Source organism: Lycorma delicatula, chromosome 2 (assembly GCF_047948215.1).
Source record: "Lycorma delicatula isolate Av1 chromosome 2, ASM4794821v1, whole genome shotgun sequence".
Lineage (NCBI taxonomy): Eukaryota > Metazoa > Arthropoda > Insecta > Hemiptera > Fulgoridae > Lycorma > Lycorma delicatula.
Window position 1 is genome coordinate 4,343,103 of NC_134456.1, and position 21,547 is coordinate 4,364,649.

Below are 21,547 nucleotides of genomic sequence, written 5' to 3' on the forward strand. Positions count from 1 at the left end.
ATGGTGCAACACTTTTCAATAAGATCATGCATTATGTCATAATTTTAAACTAGTCAAAAATTGTATGCATAAAATTTAAATATCCATGAATCGTCTGGAAATTCTCCAAACTTAACTCCAATTGGGAATTTAAGGAGTTTATTGAAGCGACTCCTTGACAAGATTGACTGCTCTACCATAATGTAGTTAATTAAAAACATAAAAGTGTGGTATAATGTCAAAGATGTTAAAAATATGAGTTATTTAGTGAAATCAATGCCAAATTGAGTAAAAAAGGTTATTAAAAAGATAAAGGAGGATATTAAATTCAAGAATTAAGTAACATAAATTTAAGTAAAATAATTTCAGTAAAATTATATATTAAAAAAAATTTCTGTATTCCAGTTAATTTGCACACTACATTATTTTTCATAGTTTTGTCTATTAGCTGATTCACCACATTATCATTTATTTCCAAAATGTAATGTTATTATATGGAAAAGAACAGTAATAAAATATTTTTCTCAAAAAATCTCACCCTAAATATTGAAAATCTCTGCATAGTAGACATATTTTCACAACCTAATAACATATGCCATTCAGAGCTTTTAATGTATTTTAATAAATGTAGTGTATAACATGTCCAAATTTTCCAACAGTTCTGTATTTAAATATTTATTGAAGAGAATTTTTTCTATAAGTGGGTGTGGATAGCAATCTGGCTTCTAAATCAGTTAAACTTGCTTTAATTTGAAGTATTTTTTCACCTATAATTTAATCTATCTCATCCTAAAATTTGTTTTTATTACATTCAAGGTCAAATACTAGAATTAAATGTTATAAATTTTACTGTAATTCCTTGAGCACAGAAATACGGTATTTCAGAATTTAATAAAAATGAACGATTAAGTTAACTGAAGCTGGAGTCATTCACATCATAAAAATTTATAATTTCAAAGGTTTATTAATTTTTTTGTCTATATTTCATCTGATTACAAAAGAATATCAATTACATAAAATAATTTAATCTTAAAAATATTAATCTGTGATTTCAAATTCAAATTCATGTCCCCATTATATATTATTTTAAAATAGATATTTAATGGTAAGAGCAGATACATTTAGTCATTTAAAACACTAAGGTTTTTATAATATTTCAATCAATGAATACAGAGATTTTATATATTCCATTTAAATAAGAACAAGTAATATATTACGCAACCTTTACTGAAGTTCTAATCCAGGAGTAATCTATTGTACAATTCTCTATTTTTTAGTTTTCTAAGAAAATCTTTTGGTTAAAAATCATTTTATCACCTCACTAACACCAGTAAAAAAGTGAATCTCTGTATCCAAACCTTTCATCCAAAAGGTTCTGGGTTTGAATCATGGCATTTTTCACGCACTATATAAAATTCACCTTCCATAAAAAAAGCAAAAAATTACATAAGGCATTATCTGAAGTTATTTACAAAAATAAGAGATCAACTGATTTTTCATACATCTAATTCTAAAACCATTTCTATCTTGGATAATAATACCTTTAAACAAAACATTCTCTCACTTTTCTGTATGTTACATCTACTTTTAAAGTTATATGTTTCTTCTTTACCCATCTAATCTTATTTTTTATCATTTTCTTTTCATTTTAGTTTTAAAGAGTTTATACAGACATGTCTTAAAATAAAAGATAATTAATTATTAATGAAATAAGATACTTCTGATGGATTATAAAAAATTTAACTCTTTTATATAAAGATAGTATAACTAATTTAGTTTTATTATAAATACTTTTTTAAGTTAATAAAGCTACTGTTGTAGATATCAATATCAATTAACTGTTGCATAACTGGTCTGGCAAGATGCCAGCTACTTCTGTGGAGAAATCTTTTCATGTGCTCAAATTATCCAAAACATACTCCATTTCTATCATATAGCAATGTTTCAGAACTAAGTATGGTGAATGAAAACCAACAAGCAATCTGTATAAGACTGGAAAAAACATTTAAAAAACAAATATATGTAAAAAGACCTTCTGTGCCAGAAGAACAAGTTTTTTGTGTTCACACCTTCTACAAATGAAATCCAGATAAATCAACTAGATCACCGAGTTTAGAATTACAAATCTCACTTTTAACTATGTGGAAGAAGTTAAAAATGACAGCTTTTTAATTACAGTCAGTATAAAGTTTAATCGATGATGATAAAATTCCTGTGTGGACATGCAGGAATGTGTTTATGAAGATTTCTTGTATCACCTAATTTTTGGAGATGAGTATACATTTCACATTAGTGAAAGTTTCAATATACGCCATGTATGAACATTGGGAACAGAAACTTGCAGAAATTGAATAGCTTGCACATGATTTACCTAAAGTGAATGTGTTTTGCACTAATTACCGTGAAAAAGATACATTGGCCATTTTTTTTTTTCATAAACCCTCAGTGACTGGATATATCCTTTGATAGAATTTAAGTGAATGGCTAATGCCTCAACTTGATGAAGATGGAACTTTATTTTCATATAAGATGGAGCTCCACCTTACTGGCACAGAGTTTCAAGATTGTCTGAATTAACACCTATTGGAATTCCACCTTCCAGTTTCCCCATTTGGATTGGCAATGCGACTGATGAAAACATTCCATTGATACATTGGTCATCAAGATGTTCATATGCTTTGTAACTACTCTTTGTGGGGGTTTTTATAAAAAAAAAAATCGTAGCTCTCCTCCTGTCAATGCAGATGACCTAAAGCAACTTATCATAAATATTGTTGCTAGTGTTGAAAGAGTTATGCTTTCCCGTACTTAGGAAGAATTGTACACGAATGCATACACAAAACACTTACAGATATAAATTTTAAGAAATTTTCTGAAAACCATGTAATCATCATATTTTAAAAATAATTTTTTTTACAAATTGTCGAAAATGTCTACTTCATTTTTAATTAGCCTATGTACAGTTTTGTATAAAGTTTTCCTATTAAATTTTAAAACAAATGAAATGTAGAAAAGAAGTAAATTATAATAAATATTTATTTGTATATTAAATGTATATTTTTAACATTTAAATATAAGGGTAGAACTAATGATAACAAACACAAGTTTAAGTGTCCCCTAATGCCCAGCGAAGAGCCATTTTTTTCTATGTTTTCATAAAGAAAATGAATGTAATATAAATAAAATTTTTATAATTCTAAATTTATTCCAGCAAAAACACAAAACACAAACATTGGAAATAAGATTTTTCTTTCATTTAAAAATGGCAGGTTATCACCGATTTGTATCCCTTAATCACCACTGCTTTCTAGATTAACACATGTAGGAAAATTATTTAACAATTTTGGCCATCAAACTAAATGACTTCAGCCATCCGAATGGATTAAAAAAGTTACTATATAAACTTCAGTAAATGAATAATATAGTAACTGGTATTTGACTGAAAATTTAATTAAAATGCACATACAGACAGACAACCCACATAAAAATTTACTTAACTGATATACAGCCATTGAGTATTGTATAGAAATATTTTTTAATGATGAAAAAACTATACTTTTTATTATTACTAAAAAAAAAAAATTAACCATATCACAGCTTCAGAAAAAATTTACAGATTTACAAATTTATTTTCTAAGGTAACTGAACTTAAAGTTTTAATTAAAAGAACTGTTCAATTTTAAAAAGAACAACCATTAAAGAGCTAAAAATGATAAAAAGTTAACAGCGATCATGCGTAATGGTAAAATTTATGAAAAAATATATCAGCATGCGATCAATCGCAGGCTGTTATAACACACATGCCGGTGTGTGTCACCTAAATTTGGTACAGAAGAACTGCGATCCGTAGGTAAGACGCCTGACTGGAGTAAGAACAAGTGATTCCTACCGAATGCGACACGATTCCTCAATGTTGTGGCATTCTCTGATGACAGATGGGTCTGCCTTGGCAAACTGCTATACTGCTGATTGCCAACACGATGGTGAAATCCAGCCTGCAATGAAAAATAACTAATTGTTATTAATTTTATAAATTAACATATCTTTTATTAATAAAATTATATTGTAACGGAATCCAAAGAACTTACTATGCCAGTGTGTATATATATATATATATATATATATATATATATATTCCTAACTCAAATTTATTATAATGTTTTAAAAGTGCTTCAAAAAGTAAAAATAAGTTTTCATTATATAAAAATGGGATGTGTGATCATTGTTAGGTCCCCATAAATTTTTGATTCAGACTACTGATATTTGGAAGCAGCATCCAAGAACTATTTTTGTGACTATTTTTTGTGTTAATACAGCACAAAAATTTCTACTTCTTTGTAGCACTATCCCTGTTTCCCATAAACAAAGAAAATCAAACCAAAATGGGATAAAAATCAGTCATCAGTAAAATACACTGATAAAATCAGTAAAATAGCAAGATTAAAAATAGTTATCTAAAATAAATACACATGTATACATATGATTACAAATGTGTGTATGTGTGTTTCAAACATATTTAGTACTTTATCAAATAAAATAATTTAAACAATTATAATATTATAACCACAAAGTACTGTCAGAATAAAAAGGTAAGAACACTTACTTTTTGTAATGTTTTTGAATGTCACTCCATCTTCAAGAATCAAAAATATAAATCACTCATTAATTAAAATAAAATAACATTAAAATAAGCTTTATCAGTATGTATATTCTATGTCAATTAAATCTTCTATTACCTACCATGGCAGAATAATGTGAAGTATTTTATAATAAATCATTTATTTATTGTATATAATAATTTATAGATATTAGGAATAAATAATGAAGAAATTGATATGCTGAAAGAATATTATATTATTAAATATAAAAATAAATGTAGACTTATAAATAAGAAAATTGAGTATGATAGTACAATGTTTAAATTGATAGACCTGATATAATAACTAAATGATTTAATACAAAATACCATCATTATCATGCCATGGTAGATAACAGACGTTTCAATTTATTGACATAGTATATACATACTGAAAAAATTTATTTTAATTACTGTGTAATTTATATTTTTGACTACTGAGGATGGAGTACCATTCCGAAAGCGCTGCAGTTAGGTAAGTGTTCTTACCTTTTTATTCTAACTATCTGGTGGTTATAATACTATAACTGCTTATAAATTAAAAATAATTGAACTAAGAATGTAAAGTGCTCCAACCAAAACTCTGTTAACAATTAAATTAATTAAATTTCAGACCACGTCTAATAACCCACCGGGTTGGTCTAGTGGTTAACGCGTCTTTCCAAATCAACTGATTTGGAAGTCGAGAGTTACAGCGTTCAAGTCCTAGTAAAGCCAGTTATTTTTACACGGATTTGAATACTAGATCATGGATACCAGTGTTCTCTGGTGGTTGGGTTTCAATTAACCACACATCTCAGGAATGGTTGAACTGAGAATGTACAAGACTACACTTCATTTACACTTATACATATCAACCTCATTCATCCTCTGAAGAATTATCTAAACGGTAGTTACCAGAGGCTAAACAAGAGGAAAAAAAAAGACCACATCTAATAGATTTAACAAATGAAAAGTTTATCAATTTTAGCCATAGTATTACTTAAAATAACATAATTCTGTATGCCAGTAGTTTAAATTTACAAAATAAAGCTGCATAATATACCTGATTAAGGAGAATGTGAACAGTTATCTAACAATTAACAGTTATCTATATATGAACAGTTAATGAATAGTTATCTAATGGGTATATTGTATGTTCACCAGATAACACAGAGAATTCATGCTTGAATATGGCCCAAACACAAATGACAAACTTCCCAGAGAGTGTCATACAATGCAAAACCTTTAAGGCAATACATGTTCAACCATTCAATATGTTAAGCTTTCTTCAACTAATATTTCAAAAAGCACAATCTAAATACATATTACGCACAATAAAGTCTACTTAGCTACTATAACAGTTGTTTTGTTCCCCAAGATTCCTACAGGCCTAGTAACTTCACAAAAACTGACATGTCTATTATGGTTGCTAAAAATATTAACAGATATGTGAATATTAACAACACTGGTTGTGAAGTAAATATGTAAAGACAGTTTAGAAGAGCATCCACTGTCTTATGATAGTCTTGATAATCACATCATGAAAGAAAATGACAGAGTTCATCTGTGATATGATGAAGGAATAAGATATGGCACAAAATTTGACAACAAACATATTACTTTGGTAAGGCAGACCAAACATTAAATATTCTGACAGATCATAAAGCAACACCCAGTAATATCGCCTAGCTTACCTATTAATATACTACATTTAAATTTAACTAAGAAAGAAACACTTTGAAGGAAGTTGTCACAGACATGGTGCAACATTCTGAGGGCTTTTTGCCTGGGACAGTAGTATATCACTGAACCATAATTAAATCAGTTGCTCAAAGATCAGTAAAATTTAAGCAAATATGTCTGCTCTGCACGGCAATATAGCATAGTCGTAAGGATGGGTAAATATTCAATTTAACACCTAAATTTGAATACTCTTTTACTTTTTCTCCTAATGTCTAATTTTTTGTTCTCTTACATGTTCATCCTGATGTCATGCATTCATCCATGTGAAGGCTTAAGAATTCTGCATCTTTCAATAATTTTAACATGTTGCTTGTTTAAACAAGAAAAGCATTTATATGTTGTTTAAAAACTGATAATTTAAATCCAGATTCTTCATCAAACCTTTAATAAAAATATGATTTTGAAGTAAACACTGGTAATTAATTGTAAGCATGATGACTCGCAGATTAGTTTACAATTTATTTACAGCTAAGTCAAATAACATTTCATAAGAACACCCTGCGGTAAATTAATCTAAATAGTGATCTAATGTACTGTCCCTACTTGGACATGAAAATTTTGATCATCTAGGGATTTCAATGTTAAGGCCAACATATTGCCATTTATACCCTACTTCTATAAGATATATGGTGTACCTTCTCATATAGATTTTCTAAATTAAGAAAACTGCAGCAAGACATTAGCATGTCACAAAAGCATTCTATAAAGCTGTTTCAAGGACAACTAGGAAGTCAATAAAAGATCTGCCTCATTAAAGTCTGCACTGTTCTGGTATAACAAGATAGATATTTTCATCTCTCAAGATTACCATACTGATCAGTGATTCACTGTTCTTTCCATCAGCTTGCACAAAGTTAAAGGAATAGAGTGATCACTTAAGGTGCAACATTTGTCCTTACCCTAATTTAAAACAGGAATCATAATTCATCTCATACCATGATTTCAAAGTCTACAATCTTAAAAAAATTAACAAATTTTTAATATAACTCAACCAAAATGTTAATTAGTTCATCGCATAATTTATACATCTGAAAATTTACATTATAGGAGCTAGTGAGGGAAAAATGTCAAATAGAGACTTGTATGTGATGCCATTGGGCATTGTTTGCTTGGAAGCATCTTAGTAAAATACTAAGCTCACTATCATTATTAAAAATGATAGTGGTATATTTCAAATGTAAGCTTACATATACTTGAAGTAGATTATCTTTTGGTATTTTCTAAGATAGTCAGGATGAGCTTTCAAGATAAAAAAAATGGGCTGTCAGGTCATGTAACCTAATATTTAGAAAATTAAAAAAAGTTAACTTACCCGTGTGTTGATATTAATGGATGTGTAATATTTCCTCAAAAAATTCAATCTTAAAAAAATAATGAAATCCAACTTTACCAAACCAGACAACAGAGCTGCTTTTTTGTAATTTAACTGAATACTTCGGCTTATTAAGAAAAAAAGGGTATTATTTATGCTACTGTTGCCATTTTTAATGAATTAAAGAGCCATTAAAAAACTTTTTCTACAATTCAGTTAAAATATGAATAAAAATAAATAAAACCTGAATTTTCTGCATCTTTGTTCAACATTTACATAAATATGTGCTCAAACAATTTACTCTAACACCTTCTGAATTGTGATTTATTTTGTAGCCATTTTATATATAGTTAGCATCTTCATGTAATAACATTCTGGGCATTTATATTTTAAATAATTAATATGGACTTTAATCAAATTTATTTTTTTAATTTTATTGTATTTGTGCTCTGATCAAAATTTTACAACAGTTTTCTTTGATCCATCTAAGCAAATATATAATGCGATCTATTAATATATTATGTATCAATCAGAATAAAATAATTGTTTATTTACCTTATGTCCCGCTATTTCTACAATAATTCACCGTAATTATTTTCACCTGTACATTTAAAAATAGCTTAACGGTTATTTGTATGAAGTTTATACCTGGTGGACTAAAGGAGATGTGGAGTTATCATCTGATTTATCAAACTTTCTGCAACCATTACTTTGAAGAACAGGACTTGGTGAAGGTGATGCACCACGACTTAGGACCTGAAAACAATATGAACAGGTAAAATTATATATAAAACTGAGTTTCATGGAATAAAAACAACTACAATCTATTTAAAATATAAAAATCAGCTCGTACAAATATATTAGATAGCCTTCATGACAAAATATAAAAATAAATCCTAAAAATAAAATCAGTACTCTTGAGAAATCTTCACCTTCATTTTGTTAAACAAAATAGATAAATCAAAAAGTCACACAACCCAAATAGCCTTCATACTTATATTATTTTAAAGGAACTAATTATTTAAACAATTTTTTTTTTTAAATATACAAATTATCTTTCTGATATCTTCTTCAGAGTTTTGGTATTAAAATCGTGTAGATACAAATTTCTAATGATTTTTTTCATTTCATCAAGTGTATGGGGGTTATTTGCATAATCATTGTCTTTCAAGAACGCAATAAATACAAAGTAATTCATATAATTTGTAATTTAATGGGTAAACCACCAGAAATACTTTAGTATTTTTCTTATACAGCTCTTTTAATTCTTCCATAGTGTGAATGTGATTCAGATGAATAGTGTTTCAACAGTTTTACTGCTTTCTTAATACTTTTGTAAAAGAAAGTTTAACGCTATTTAGAAAATTTCCAAATTGATTTCCAGAATGGCATCCACGAATCCTAGATCTATGATAAACTTCTTATCAGTTAAAACAAACTTTGGACTTGCATAATGAAACAATATGTAATACTTCTTGCCTCCCAAATATTAAATGATAGATGGATTTGGTTACCGCTGAAGCAACTACAAAAACATGATAGTCTTCTCAATAAATTTTTAATACTGTCAAATTTTTTAAATTATATAAGTCAAGTAAATAAAAGTTAAAAATTTAAAACAGCCAGACTATTTTTGTATTTAAGATAAAATCTTAATGTATGATATTTAAGATATCATACTTATACCCATATTTTTTGTATGATATTTAGGATAAAATCTGTATAATGAATATTTGTAAAGATATCAGATACATATGAGGTGTTACCCAAAAGTTCAGGGAATTTGAATTTCGCGCGCGAACCATTGCTGGTACGACAGATTACCATTGTAACCATTGCTGGTTAGCTGGGTAACCAGATGTGGCTAACAGTACTCTTTGTGAATCAGTGTTCCAACAGCTGTGATGGTGAGCGGCTGCATTGTTGACTTTTGTGCGGTTGTGTAACGTTGTGTTTTACTGCTTTGGCGAAGTTCTAAATGGCAGATTTTAAAGAGCAAAGAACCTGCATCAAATTTTGCTTCATGCTTAAAAAAACCGGTGCAGAAACCCATCGCATGCTTGTGGAAGCATTTGGTGACAATGCCTTTACTCATAAGTAAAGGTAAAACTTTTTTGCGGTACAAACGATTCAAAGATGGACGAATGACAGTCGATGACGATGAGCGTTCAGGAAGACCATCAACAAGCGCAACACGGGAAAAAATTGCGAAAGTCCAAGAGGCTATTGTTGCAGATCGTAGACAAACAATCCATGATGTTTGTGCGATCGTACAAATGTCATATGCGTCCATGCGATGCATCTTGCCAGACGATTTGAACATGAGATGCATTGCTGCAAAATTCGTACCGAGACTGTTGAACAGCGACCAGAAAAAAAATCGCGTAGCTGTCTGTAGTGAATTGAAAAATTCAGCAAGAGATGACCCTAACTTCATATCCATCATAATCGGTGATGAGACATGGGTGTACGGGTATGACCCTGAAACTAAGCGGCAGTCGTCACAGTGGAAGTCACCAAGTTCACCGCGGCCAAAAAAAGCATGCCAAGTTCGCAGCAACGTGAAATCCATGATGATTGTTTTTTCGACATCAAAGGCATTATCCGTAAAGAATTTGTTCCTCTTGGTCAAACTGTCAATTGGATGTTCTATTGTGAAGTTTTGAAGGGGTTACGTGAAAGCATTAGGCGCAAACGTTCAGATCTGCGGGGTAACAACAGCTGGGTTCTGTACCATGACAACATGCCCATACACACATCGCTAGCCGTTCGGAATTTCTTGGTAAAAAGACGGTAGTGATTCCCCACCCTCCCAATTCACCTGACCTTGTCCTGTGTGACTTTTTTCTCTTTCCAAAAATAAAATTTCAATTGAAAGGCCGTTGTTTTAATACAATTTAGGAGAATCAGGAAGAAATGCTGAATGTGCTTCGAACACTTACACCTGCAGACTTTCAGGGATGCATGGAATCCCTGAGATTACTGTACCAATATCCAAGGGGATTACTTTGAAGGAGACAGTGGAAGTTATAAGTTATGGTAAGCTATTTTTATTTTTATGGTAAAATTCCCTGAACTTTTGGGTAGCACCTCGAATGATTTACTCAGTATTATAAAAAATCAGTCAAAACATTGTGTTTTGTTTATGTTTAAAATTCAATGTTATAGATTAAATATTAAAATTAAATGTTATAAGGTGGATTTATGATGAATAAAATTTTTAATTAAATTTTTAAGAAATTGATGGACATGGCAGGGAACAGGATCATGTGTCAAACTCCTTTCAATACAAAAATTGGTTGTCAAAAGAAATCTAACAATATCAAGTTTCTTCTTCAGTTTCTCCACCATCTAATGATACATTTTTTTAAAAAACCGCTTTAATTAAGAAAATCTGCTAATCACAATTAAATTTTAACTCTGAACTGTCCTGTTACAGAACAGACTGTGTCCCACATGTCTACAAGCTTTAGTTGCAGAAATATTATTGTAAAAATATTTTCATAAAAAGAATATAAATGAAAAAATATAAAAGTTAATCTGAGATTCAACAGATCCATTTAAACCACTAAGATGAACAATGATTCAAAATGTAAAATAATCTTATGATTTAAACAAGTTATATTTAGGCAAAGTAAAGCCTTTGAAAATGGAAATTTAAAAATAAAATCATTTATTACAATCAAATAGAAAAACTTTGTAAATGAAGTTTCACAGAAATGCATATAAAAATGTTGAATTGGCTAAATTTATATATATAATTGATGAAAATTTATTAACCTCTCCATTTTCAAAATAGTTACCTTCTAACTACGCACGTATGCAATACACAGACCGTTTGGAAAGTTGCTGTGCACTGGAATTATGGAAGTATTTTTATTTCATTATTTTATAGAAATAGATACTGTAATAACTGGAACAGATTATAAAAGGTGTTGAAAATGACCTTCTCGAACATCAACATAACAACACTACACACGTTTCAATTTGTTTTCAAAAACTTTACATAGATGATGTACTGGAATGTCTTGTATGCTGTTATTGCAGTTTTTAGTTCATCAATTGTGCGTGGTCTGTTGCAATACATTGCTTGTTTAACTGCCCCCCCCCCCAAAGAAAGTAATGTGAGGGAGCCAGATCTTGTGGACTGTCATGATGGGTGATTGTGCAAGCCACAAACCCCTTGAAATGATTTGTTCACAAAGGACATTTCATAAAAATATCATGGTCTAGCTGTGTGCACTGTGGCATCATCTTGTTCAAACCTACCGTGACTGATCTCCACTTCTGTTAACAGTACAATAACAATCACTATTAACTGTATTTTCAAAAAAGATTAGACCCACAATGCATAATCTACTCATACTGACCCAATTTTGGAGACCCAAAAATTGGAGTCATGCTGACTCCAATTTTTGCTTTGTTAAAGATTGTTCCTGTCATTCGTAGGGGTTAGCTGTCAACCACAGTCATGTATTTTGTGAATTAATATACTCTCCCACATGAAAGCAAGCTTCATCTGCAAAAAACGTAATGTCAAGGATATCTACAGTATTTTGGTCATTAAAAAGTTTAAATCATTGACAATAATTTGGTCTTTTAGCAGGATTTGTAAGATTCAGTTCTTGAACACACGTTATTTTGTAGGGGAAAAGTTTCAGTTCTTTTCTTACAGCTTTATGTGTGGTAGGAAGTCCGATATATCTTGCTTCTGTGCTAACTTACTCATTGACTTTGATGGACTTTCAACTATAGCATTCAAAATATCAAGTTTTGTTAGTTTAGTTTAGATGATCTTCCACTTCTATCAGTGTCATCAACAGAGCCTGCCTGTTGCTTCATATTTTTTGATAAATTTGAATTGCACAACGATGACGAACAATATTATTTTGAAAATTTTCAGACAGGTTGTGTTTCACTAAATCACTATACATGTAACCTTCACAAAAAATGTGTTCAATGAGAAAAACGCAATCCTCTACCGAAAAAATCATTACATTTCTTGCACCTATTGATAAATGAAAAGAAGCATGTTCTATCAAAATTCAGTAACTGATGTCTTGTTTTATTACTAAGCAATGACCAAAAAATCCACAGGGTGACCAACCTATCACAAAGAACAGAATTCACTACATAACTCTAAAGCATACTGCACAGCAACTTACTAAACGTACTGTACAATTAGGTAGTGGGTAGAGTGAAAAAAAGTAGTAAATACATAAAAATGTTTATTGCTCAGTAAAATAAATATGAAATAGTCAAAGTAAAACTACTGCAATTAAAGTGAATTAATTTTTACTAAACTGGAAAGTAAATACTTTTACATTAAAGTATTTTTGTATAGAATTCCAGTATTTATTATTGTTTATTACTGAAATTTCTTTTCCCAGTGACATGGTGACTATATGTTAAGAAAGCTTTATTATAAGTATTTTACTGTATTAGGCCACCCATCATTAATAAAAAATATTTAGTTTTTGCCCAATTTCAACAATGCTATTTTCTTAGAACAGTAAAGTAGTTTTTATTGTTCTGAAGACTATAATGCATTCCTTTGCATCACTGCCTGCTGAATATTTCTTCTTCACTGTTTCAAGTTACTTTGAACAGCATCGATAACAATGCCTTAATTTCATAACTTCTGTCTCCCAAAAAAAGGGTTCTATTTAATTTGGTGATAACTTATGTAGCATTACATCTCCAAACCCCCACAGTCAAGGATGTTGTCATTTGTACATTGATAGTTGCTCCCTTTCTGTTAATTTAACAATCAGTAAGAAGCCTGGCTTCTTTATTTCTATATGAGTACAATCTACAGCCACTGATATGCTCAATAATTTCTAGCAACTAATCATAGTATATTTCTAGCAAAACGAATTGTTTAGCTCGATCAATAACAATCACATTTTCTAGAAAAATGTCATAAGATAATTTTTCATTTACTTTTTAAGTATATAATCAAATGTTTGCACACTGTTGATCCTTGTAATCCAAAGTTCTCTGCTACACCAACTTAAAAGCTGGAATTGGCAAGGTAGCTAAAAAAATAACTCCATTTTTCTTTTAGGTTAATTACATCTCTTTTTTCATTTGATTCCGGTAATAGAGCATTTATAAGGAATTCCACCAATGTGTTTTGAAATGCAATAATCATTTTTAAGCATCCGGGTTACTAGTCAGATGGGCTTCATAATTTTTACAATTTTGTAAATTCATGATTAAAATACGAACACCTCCTTCTTTTATTAAGCGGGTCTGAAGGACCTTAAAGATTGTCTAGTATTTATTAAAACTAATCAGTTAAAGGAAAAAATTTGTTCAACTTATTTTAGGTTATTACCGATACAAAAAAGTTTTTATGTAGTTCAAAATAAATCCTATGCAGTAAGGTAAATACTACCAAAAGATTAAAAAGTAAAATATCTGGGTGCTTTATTAAATGACATGTTTTCATAAAATGATCAAATTCATTTGTAACAAAATAAAACAATACTGCTTTGCTTTAAAACATTTTAATAAAACCTTAAGCTTATCTTCACAGTTAAATGCTTATTATGCTTACATATATTCCTATCTAAAGTATAATGTCATCTCTTGGGGCTCCTTCAAAAAGTCAAAATGAGTTTTTAGATATAAAAAATGGGCTGTTGGATCATTATCTGCCGCATATAAGTATGAATTGTGTAAACCGATATTTAGAAAATTAAATATGTTAACTTATTGGTGTATTTATATTTATGAATGTGCAATTTTTTTCATAAAAAGAATTGCTTACCTTAAAAAATAACAATATTCATCTTTACCAAACCAGATAAAAAAATGTTTTCATACAATTCACCAATACTTTGGCTTACAACAAAGGGTCATATTATGCTTCCATTGCCATTTTTAATAGATTACCAGATCATTTGAAAAATTTTCTCACAGATTTATTTAAAATACTAGTAACAGATTTCCTCTTACACAAACATAATTACTCTGTTAATGAATTTTTGGAAAATACTAATTACAAAAAACCTGATTTTTTTACTGCCTTCCAATGTGTATTCGAATATTTACTCAAAATAATTTTTAATAACGACATCTAAATTGTAAATTATTTTGAAGTAATTTTTTTATGCTTAATATGATTACCTATCATTATTTCATACATACCTAACATTTAAATATTTAATATTTAAAAAAAATAATGTAGACTTCAATCACATCTGTTTTTCATCTTATGATTTTTTGTTTTTAAGTTTGTAATTATGTACCAATCACAATAAAATTATTATAATATTATTAATCAATATTCTTATTCATAATTATTTTTCTAGGCCAAAGGTTTAACTTCAAGAATTAAAATAACAACAATCAAACACAATTTTTTAATAAAAATTGGTCAGTCATATAAACAATAAAAAGAGGTAACAGTCACCTATAAAATGGAAGACAGTATAGATTAATTAACATTTGCATCTTACAATGTATCTTACACTTACACTACAGTCTCGGATATGCTAGGCATGTACTTTACCCAGGAAAATGACATGATTGAAATATGGATGAAAAAATTGTCAGATTTTTGACAGGAATTGAACCTAGAACAATCTGACATAGAAACAGCATGCTGTCACACCAACTAACCAGCCAGCAGTCTGTATAAAAAAGAATATAACCTATTTCTTCAGCAACAATATGATTTAATCATTATACAACATAATAATACTACTTTACTAGAATTAATTTATTAATAATTGCTTTTAACTGATTACTGACCTGTTGTTGGTTATTAGGTGTAGATGTTTGTGGAAATGGTGATGTCCTTGGAGCAGGAGGTGGTTTATTTCTTCTACGTTCCTCTCCCAAGCGTTCTCTTAAATCCACATTTTCACGTTCCAAACATGCATGTTGCCTTTTTAATTCAGAGACTACAGCTAACAATTCCAGTTTTTGTGTTTCTAATGAAGATCGTGTCAGAATTTCCTAAAAGAAATAAAAAAATTATTTTTTATAATTCATCAAACTATAATGACCATCATAACATATAACCTCCTCTATGAATCATGAGACCTTGCCATTGGTGAGGGGGCTTGAGTGCTCAGTGATACAGAGTAGCTAGACCGAAGATGCAACCATATCGGAGAGGTATATGTTGAGAGCCAGACTAAGGAATGATTCCTGAAAGAGGACAGCAGCTCTTTAAGTAATTGTTAAGGGCGTGAGTCAGGACGACTTAAACGGCCATATCAACATCACTCAGTCCTCTGAGTACTGCGGAGCTGAAAGCAATGGAAAACTACAGCTGCTTTTTTTCCAAGAAAATGTAGCTCTCGGCATTTTCATATAGCAATGATGGAGGCGCCTTCCTTGGTAAAATATTCCAGGTAAACTAGTCCCCCGTTCAGATCTCCGACTGGGGGAATACTAAGGAAGGGGTCACCAGAAAATTAAAAAATAGCATTCTACGAGTTGGAGCATGGAATGTTAGAAGTTTAAAAAAGGTTGGTAGGCTAGAAAATTGAAAAAGGGAAATGGATAGGATAAAGGTAGGTAGTAGGAATTAGTGAGGTTCGGTGGGAAGAGGAAGGCGACTTTTGGTCAGGTGATTTTAGAATAATTAACTCAGCTTCAAATAATGGGCAAGCAGGAGTAGGTTTCATAATGAACAAGAAGATAGGGAAGAGAGTAGAGTATTTCAAAATGCATAGCGATAGAATCATTGTATTAAGGATAAAATCAAAACCTAAACAGACAACGATTGTTAATGTCTATATGCCTACAAGCGCCCATGATGATGATGAGGTAGAGTGTGATACGAAGAGATTGATGAAGTAATTAAACACGTAAAAGGAGATGAAAATTTAATAATAATTGGAGATTGGAATGCAAGCATTGGAAAAGGCAAGGAAGGAAATATAGTGGGTTAATACGGGCTGGGCAAAAGGAATAAAAGAGGGGACAGACTTATAGAGTTTTGCACGAAGTATAATTTAATAATTGCCAACACCCAATTTAAAAATCATAATAGAAGAATATACACTTGGAAAAAGCCAGGCGATACAGCAAAGATTTAGAAATCAACTCGTTGACTGCAAAACTTACCCTGGAGCAGACATTGATAGCGACCATAATTTGGTGATAATGAAATGTAGATTGGGGTTTAAAAACCTAAGAAAAGGTATCAGATGAATCGGTAGAATTTAGAGAAGCTTGAGGAAGAGGAGGTAAAGAAGATTTTTGAGGAGGACATCGCAAGAGGTCTGAGTAAAAAAGATAAGGTAGAAAATGTAGAAGTAGAGTGGGAGAATGTTAAAAAGGAAATTCTTAAATCAGCAGAAGCAAACTTAGGCAGAACAAAGAGAACTGGTAGAAAACCTTAGGTTTCAGACGATACATTGCAGCTGATGGATGAACGTAGAAAATATAAGAATGCTAGTGATGAAGAAAGTAAAAGGAACTATCGACAATTAAGAAATACTATAAACAGGAAGTGCAAACTAGCGAAAGAAGAGTGGATTAAAGAAAAGTGATCAGAAGTGGACAGAAAAATGAACATTGGTAAAATAGACGGAGCATACAGGAAAGTTAAGGAAAATTTTGGGGTACATAAATTAAAATCTAATAATGTGTTAAACAAAGATGGTACACTGATTTATAATACGAAAGGTAAAGTCGATAGGTGGGTGGAATATATTGAAGAGTTATACGGAGGAAATGAATTAGGAAATGGTGTTATAGAGGAAGAAGAGGAAGTTGAAGAGGATGAAATGGGAGAAACAATACAGATATCTGAATTTAAGAGAGCATTAAAAGATTTAAAAGGCAGAAAGGCTCCTGGAATAGACGGAATACCTGTAGAATTACTGCGCAGTGCAGGTGAGGAAGCGATTGATAGATTATACAAACTGGTGTGTAATATTTATAAAAAAGGGTAGTTCCATCAGACTTCAAAAAAAGTGTTATAGTCATGATAATAAAGAAAGCAGGGGCAGATAAATGTGAAGAATACAGAACAATTAGTTTAACTAGTCATGCATCAAAAATCTTAACTAGAATTCTATACAGAAGAATTGAGAGGAGAGTGGAAGAAGTGTTAGGAGAAGACTAATTTGGTTTCAGGAAAAGTATAGGGACAAGGGAAGCAATTTTAGGCAGCAGATTAATATTAGAAGGAAGATTAAAGAAAAACAAACCAACATACTTGGTATTTATAGACCTAGAAAAGGCATTCGATAATGTAGACTGGAATAAAATGTTCAGCATTTAAAAAAAATTACGGTTCAAATACAGAGATAGAAGAACAATTACTAACATTTACAGGAACCAAACAGCAACAGTAATAATTGAAGAACATAAGAAAGAAGCCGTAATAAGAAAGGGAGTCCGACAAGGATGTTTTCCATATCCTCGTTACTTTTTAATCTTTACATGGAACTAGCAGTTAATGATGTTAAAGAACAATTTAGATTCAGAGTAACAGTACAAGGTGAAAAGATAAAGATGCTACGATTTGCTGATGATATAGTAATTCTAGCCGAGAGTAAAAAGGATTAAGAAGAAACAATGAATGGCATAGATGAAATCCTACCCAAGATCTATCGCATGAAAATAAAGAAGAACGAAACAAAAGTAATGAAATGTATTACAAATAATAAAGAGCATTGAATGTGAAAATAGGAGGAGAAAAGATTATGGAGGTAGAAGAATTTTGTTATTTGGGAAGTAGAATTACTAAAGATGGACAAAGCAGGAGCGATATAAAATGCCGAATAGCACAAGCAAAACGAGCCTTCAGTCAGAAATATAATTTGTTTACATCAAAAATTAATTTACATGTCAGGAAAAGATTTTTGATATATATGTTTGGAGTGTCGCTTTATATGGAAGTGAAACTTGGACAATCTTGGAGTATCTGAGAAGAAAAGATTAGAAGCTTTTGAAATGTGGTACTACAGGAGAATGTTAAAATTCAGATGGGTGGATAAAGTGACAAATGAAGAGATATTGCGGCAAATAGATGAAGAAAGAAGCATTTGGAAAAATATAGTTAAAAAAAGAGACAGACTTATAGGCCACATACTAAGGCATCCTGGAATAGTCGCTTTAATATTGGAAGGACAGGTAGAAGGAAAAAATTGTGTAGGCAGGCCACGTTTGGAATATGTAAAACAAATTGTTAGGGATGTAGGATGTAGGGGGTATATCGAAATGAAACGACTAGCACTAGATAGGGAATCTTGGAGAGCTGCATCAAACCAGTCAAATGACTGAAGACAAAAAAAAAAACATATAACATATTTAATACAATAAATTCTAAAATTATTTTCTTCCTTTTATCGATTTATCATCATCATTCTTTCCTTTTATCTAACTGTTATTAGGTAGGGATGTGGATCACAGACCTCCACGTACTCTTGTACCTCATTATTTCTCTTCGAAAACTTTCTCCACTATTCTTTCATTTTTCAAATTCCCTTTACACAATTTAACTATCTCTTTCTTGAAGCTCTTCTAGATCTTCTTCCAATTACATTTAGATTAAAAATTTCTTTGGGTCTCTTCTACTTGACATTCTCTGTTAGTCTCCAAACTAACGGTAATCTATCCTGTTGAAAGAATCATTTCTGGGTGTTTTATTAGGTGAAAAAAATCTCATGGGATGATCAAATTTTTTTCATCTGTAACAAAATCAATGCATACTATTTTGCTTTGAATTGTCTTAACAAAATGCCAAGCTTGTCATCATTTTAAATATTGTGCATATTTATATTCCCATCTAGATATGTGTAATATCATCTCTTGGGATTTCCCCAAAGATTCAAATGCATAAATGAGCAGTCAGGCCAAACATCATTTGCAGCCAATAAGAATGAATTGTATAGACTAATATTAACAAAATTAAAAACATTTACTTACATTATGTTTATACAAAGTGGCATAAGAAAACAGAAAATTTTGAAGTAACTCTCACAAAAGTAAAAAAAAAAATTTACTAATTTTATTGTAGAAAACAAAAAGTAAACTACATGCCATTAAGTGTTCCAACACAAAAAATTTAAATTTCTAAAAACAGTGTCCATAAGATGATGGCCATTCGAATGTATGTATTCCTGGAAGTGAATGCTGAGATTTTGCATGGCACTTTTAAACACTTTCATGGGATTGCAGCAATTTTTTTTGAATCGTTTTCACTCAGTGAATGTTGTTGGGAAAGTGGTGTGCACTTTACTTTCATACACTTTACTTTTGAAGTGGCTCCACAAGAAAAAATTGCATACCAACAAACAAATTTGGTGATCTAGAACAATGAATGTTGCCAAACCGTGAAATTAATAGTTACCAAAGAGCTGTCAAACGGCTGCTATTGACAGGCCATGGCTCCATCTTGCTGAAACCAAAGATTATGAAGATAAGGAAAATTTTGAAGTTGTTCTGCTCTACATATGTTTCGAGCGTATCAACAAATCATTCAGTCGTTACTATTGTTGCATTCCCTACCTCATCCTCAAAGAACTACGGTCCAATCACACCTCACACTGATACAGCACAACAAACTAACTTTTCACGTGTGTAATGGTTATTTATGCAATTGCTGAGGTTTTCAGCTGCCCAATATCTGTAATTCTGCTTGTTTACATACCTGCTGATATGGAAATGAGACTTATACGACATGAAAAGGCTGTGAACAAAACTGTGGTCATCATTAAGTTTTTCAATTGTTTTATCACAGAATTATCACACCACGTAGTCTTGATGGTTTCAGTTCCTGTACAACTTGAATTTTGTAAGGGTGAAACTTCAAATAACTGTGGAATATTCAGCTAACAGTTGTTTGGTTTAGGTTCAATGCTGCTGCATGTTTCCTTGCCGATCGTTGTGGGGTCCTTCCAATTGAAACCCGAACTGCTTCAATGTTTTCTGGTCTTCATTGAATTCGTTGACCTCATCGTGGTTTCTATTTTAGAGCTGAACCTTTTACTTTGAAATTCTCCACCTACATCTTTATGGCGTAGCAAGATGGAACGTGACCATGATATCCTAAACTGTAATTGCATCAGAATTCCCACTGAGCAGCAGTTACACTGTCACCGTTCTTATAAAATGCCTTCATGGCAAATGAAGGCATTTTACCGACCCACTGGTCCATGATTAAAAAACAGCAGGTAGCTGTGCACAGAAGGATGCCACTCCCATCTTTCTACCAGCTCCTCAGGGCTACCACTACTACTTTCAAAACTTGCCATTTCCTGTGCCACTCTGTATTTATGAATGACCAATCTTTTGCAAAAAAAAAATTTGTTTATTATTAAAAAATAATAATATTAACCTCTACTAAACCAAATAACAGATTTTTTTTCATATAACTTTTTCATATTACCAAACCATAAACTCTTCCCACCAATTTATTTAAAATATCTTTTTACAGAAATTTAAAAAATCTGCAAGCGTAAAATTTTATTAGGAGTTAAAAAAAATTTAAAGATAAGTTCCAATGTCATCTTGATTTTTTTTTCATTCAAAAATAGACACCTGGCTTGTAAAATGAATAATTAATGGACAATGTAACATAGCCTAGATTAATTTTTTTTTTTAATCAGACATCTAATAATTGTTATAATAAAGTTTTAGGGTACTCTATATTCTTTGTTTTTTATAGTATCACTAGCTTTGCCTTAATCACCTATTTTTATTAAGATTATTCACACGCCTGTTAGAACATCACCTAACATCAAACAAAAAATAAGCTTATAAAATTTCAAATGGGAGCAATGAACTCTAGTTTATTTTTTAAATAAAAAGTAAACATTCAAGCAAGACCTGAAAGGATTTACAAAAATAAAATCCGATACAACATTTTTATAAGAAACCTTTATTTTTGTAATATCAAATGATGGAGACTCTACCACTGC

At 30.8% G+C, this 21,547-nt stretch overlaps 1 protein-coding gene across 9 annotated transcripts in view; it reads right to left on the minus strand.

The window, feature by feature from the left end:
• The window catches only part of Liprin-beta (liprin-beta 1), a 387,502-nt gene that overhangs the window by 47,587 nt on the left and 318,368 nt on the right, over positions 1–21,547 (minus strand). For 8 of the 9 annotated variants that reach the window (XR_012755391.1, XR_012755390.1, XM_075358205.1 and 5 more), the window contains 3 exons: positions 15,414–15,620; positions 8,301–8,408; positions 3,797–3,974 (listed from right to left, as the gene is read on the minus strand). Coding sequence is in view for 7 of the 9 variants with exons in the window: in XM_075358205.1 (XP_075214320.1) it covers positions 3,797–3,974; positions 8,301–8,408; positions 15,414–15,620 (493 nt within the window). In the remaining 2 variants the exon portion in view is untranslated. The remainder of the gene's footprint in view (positions 1–3,796; positions 3,975–8,300; positions 8,409–15,413; positions 15,621–21,547) is intronic. The other variant, XM_075358201.1, reaches the window with a different exon arrangement.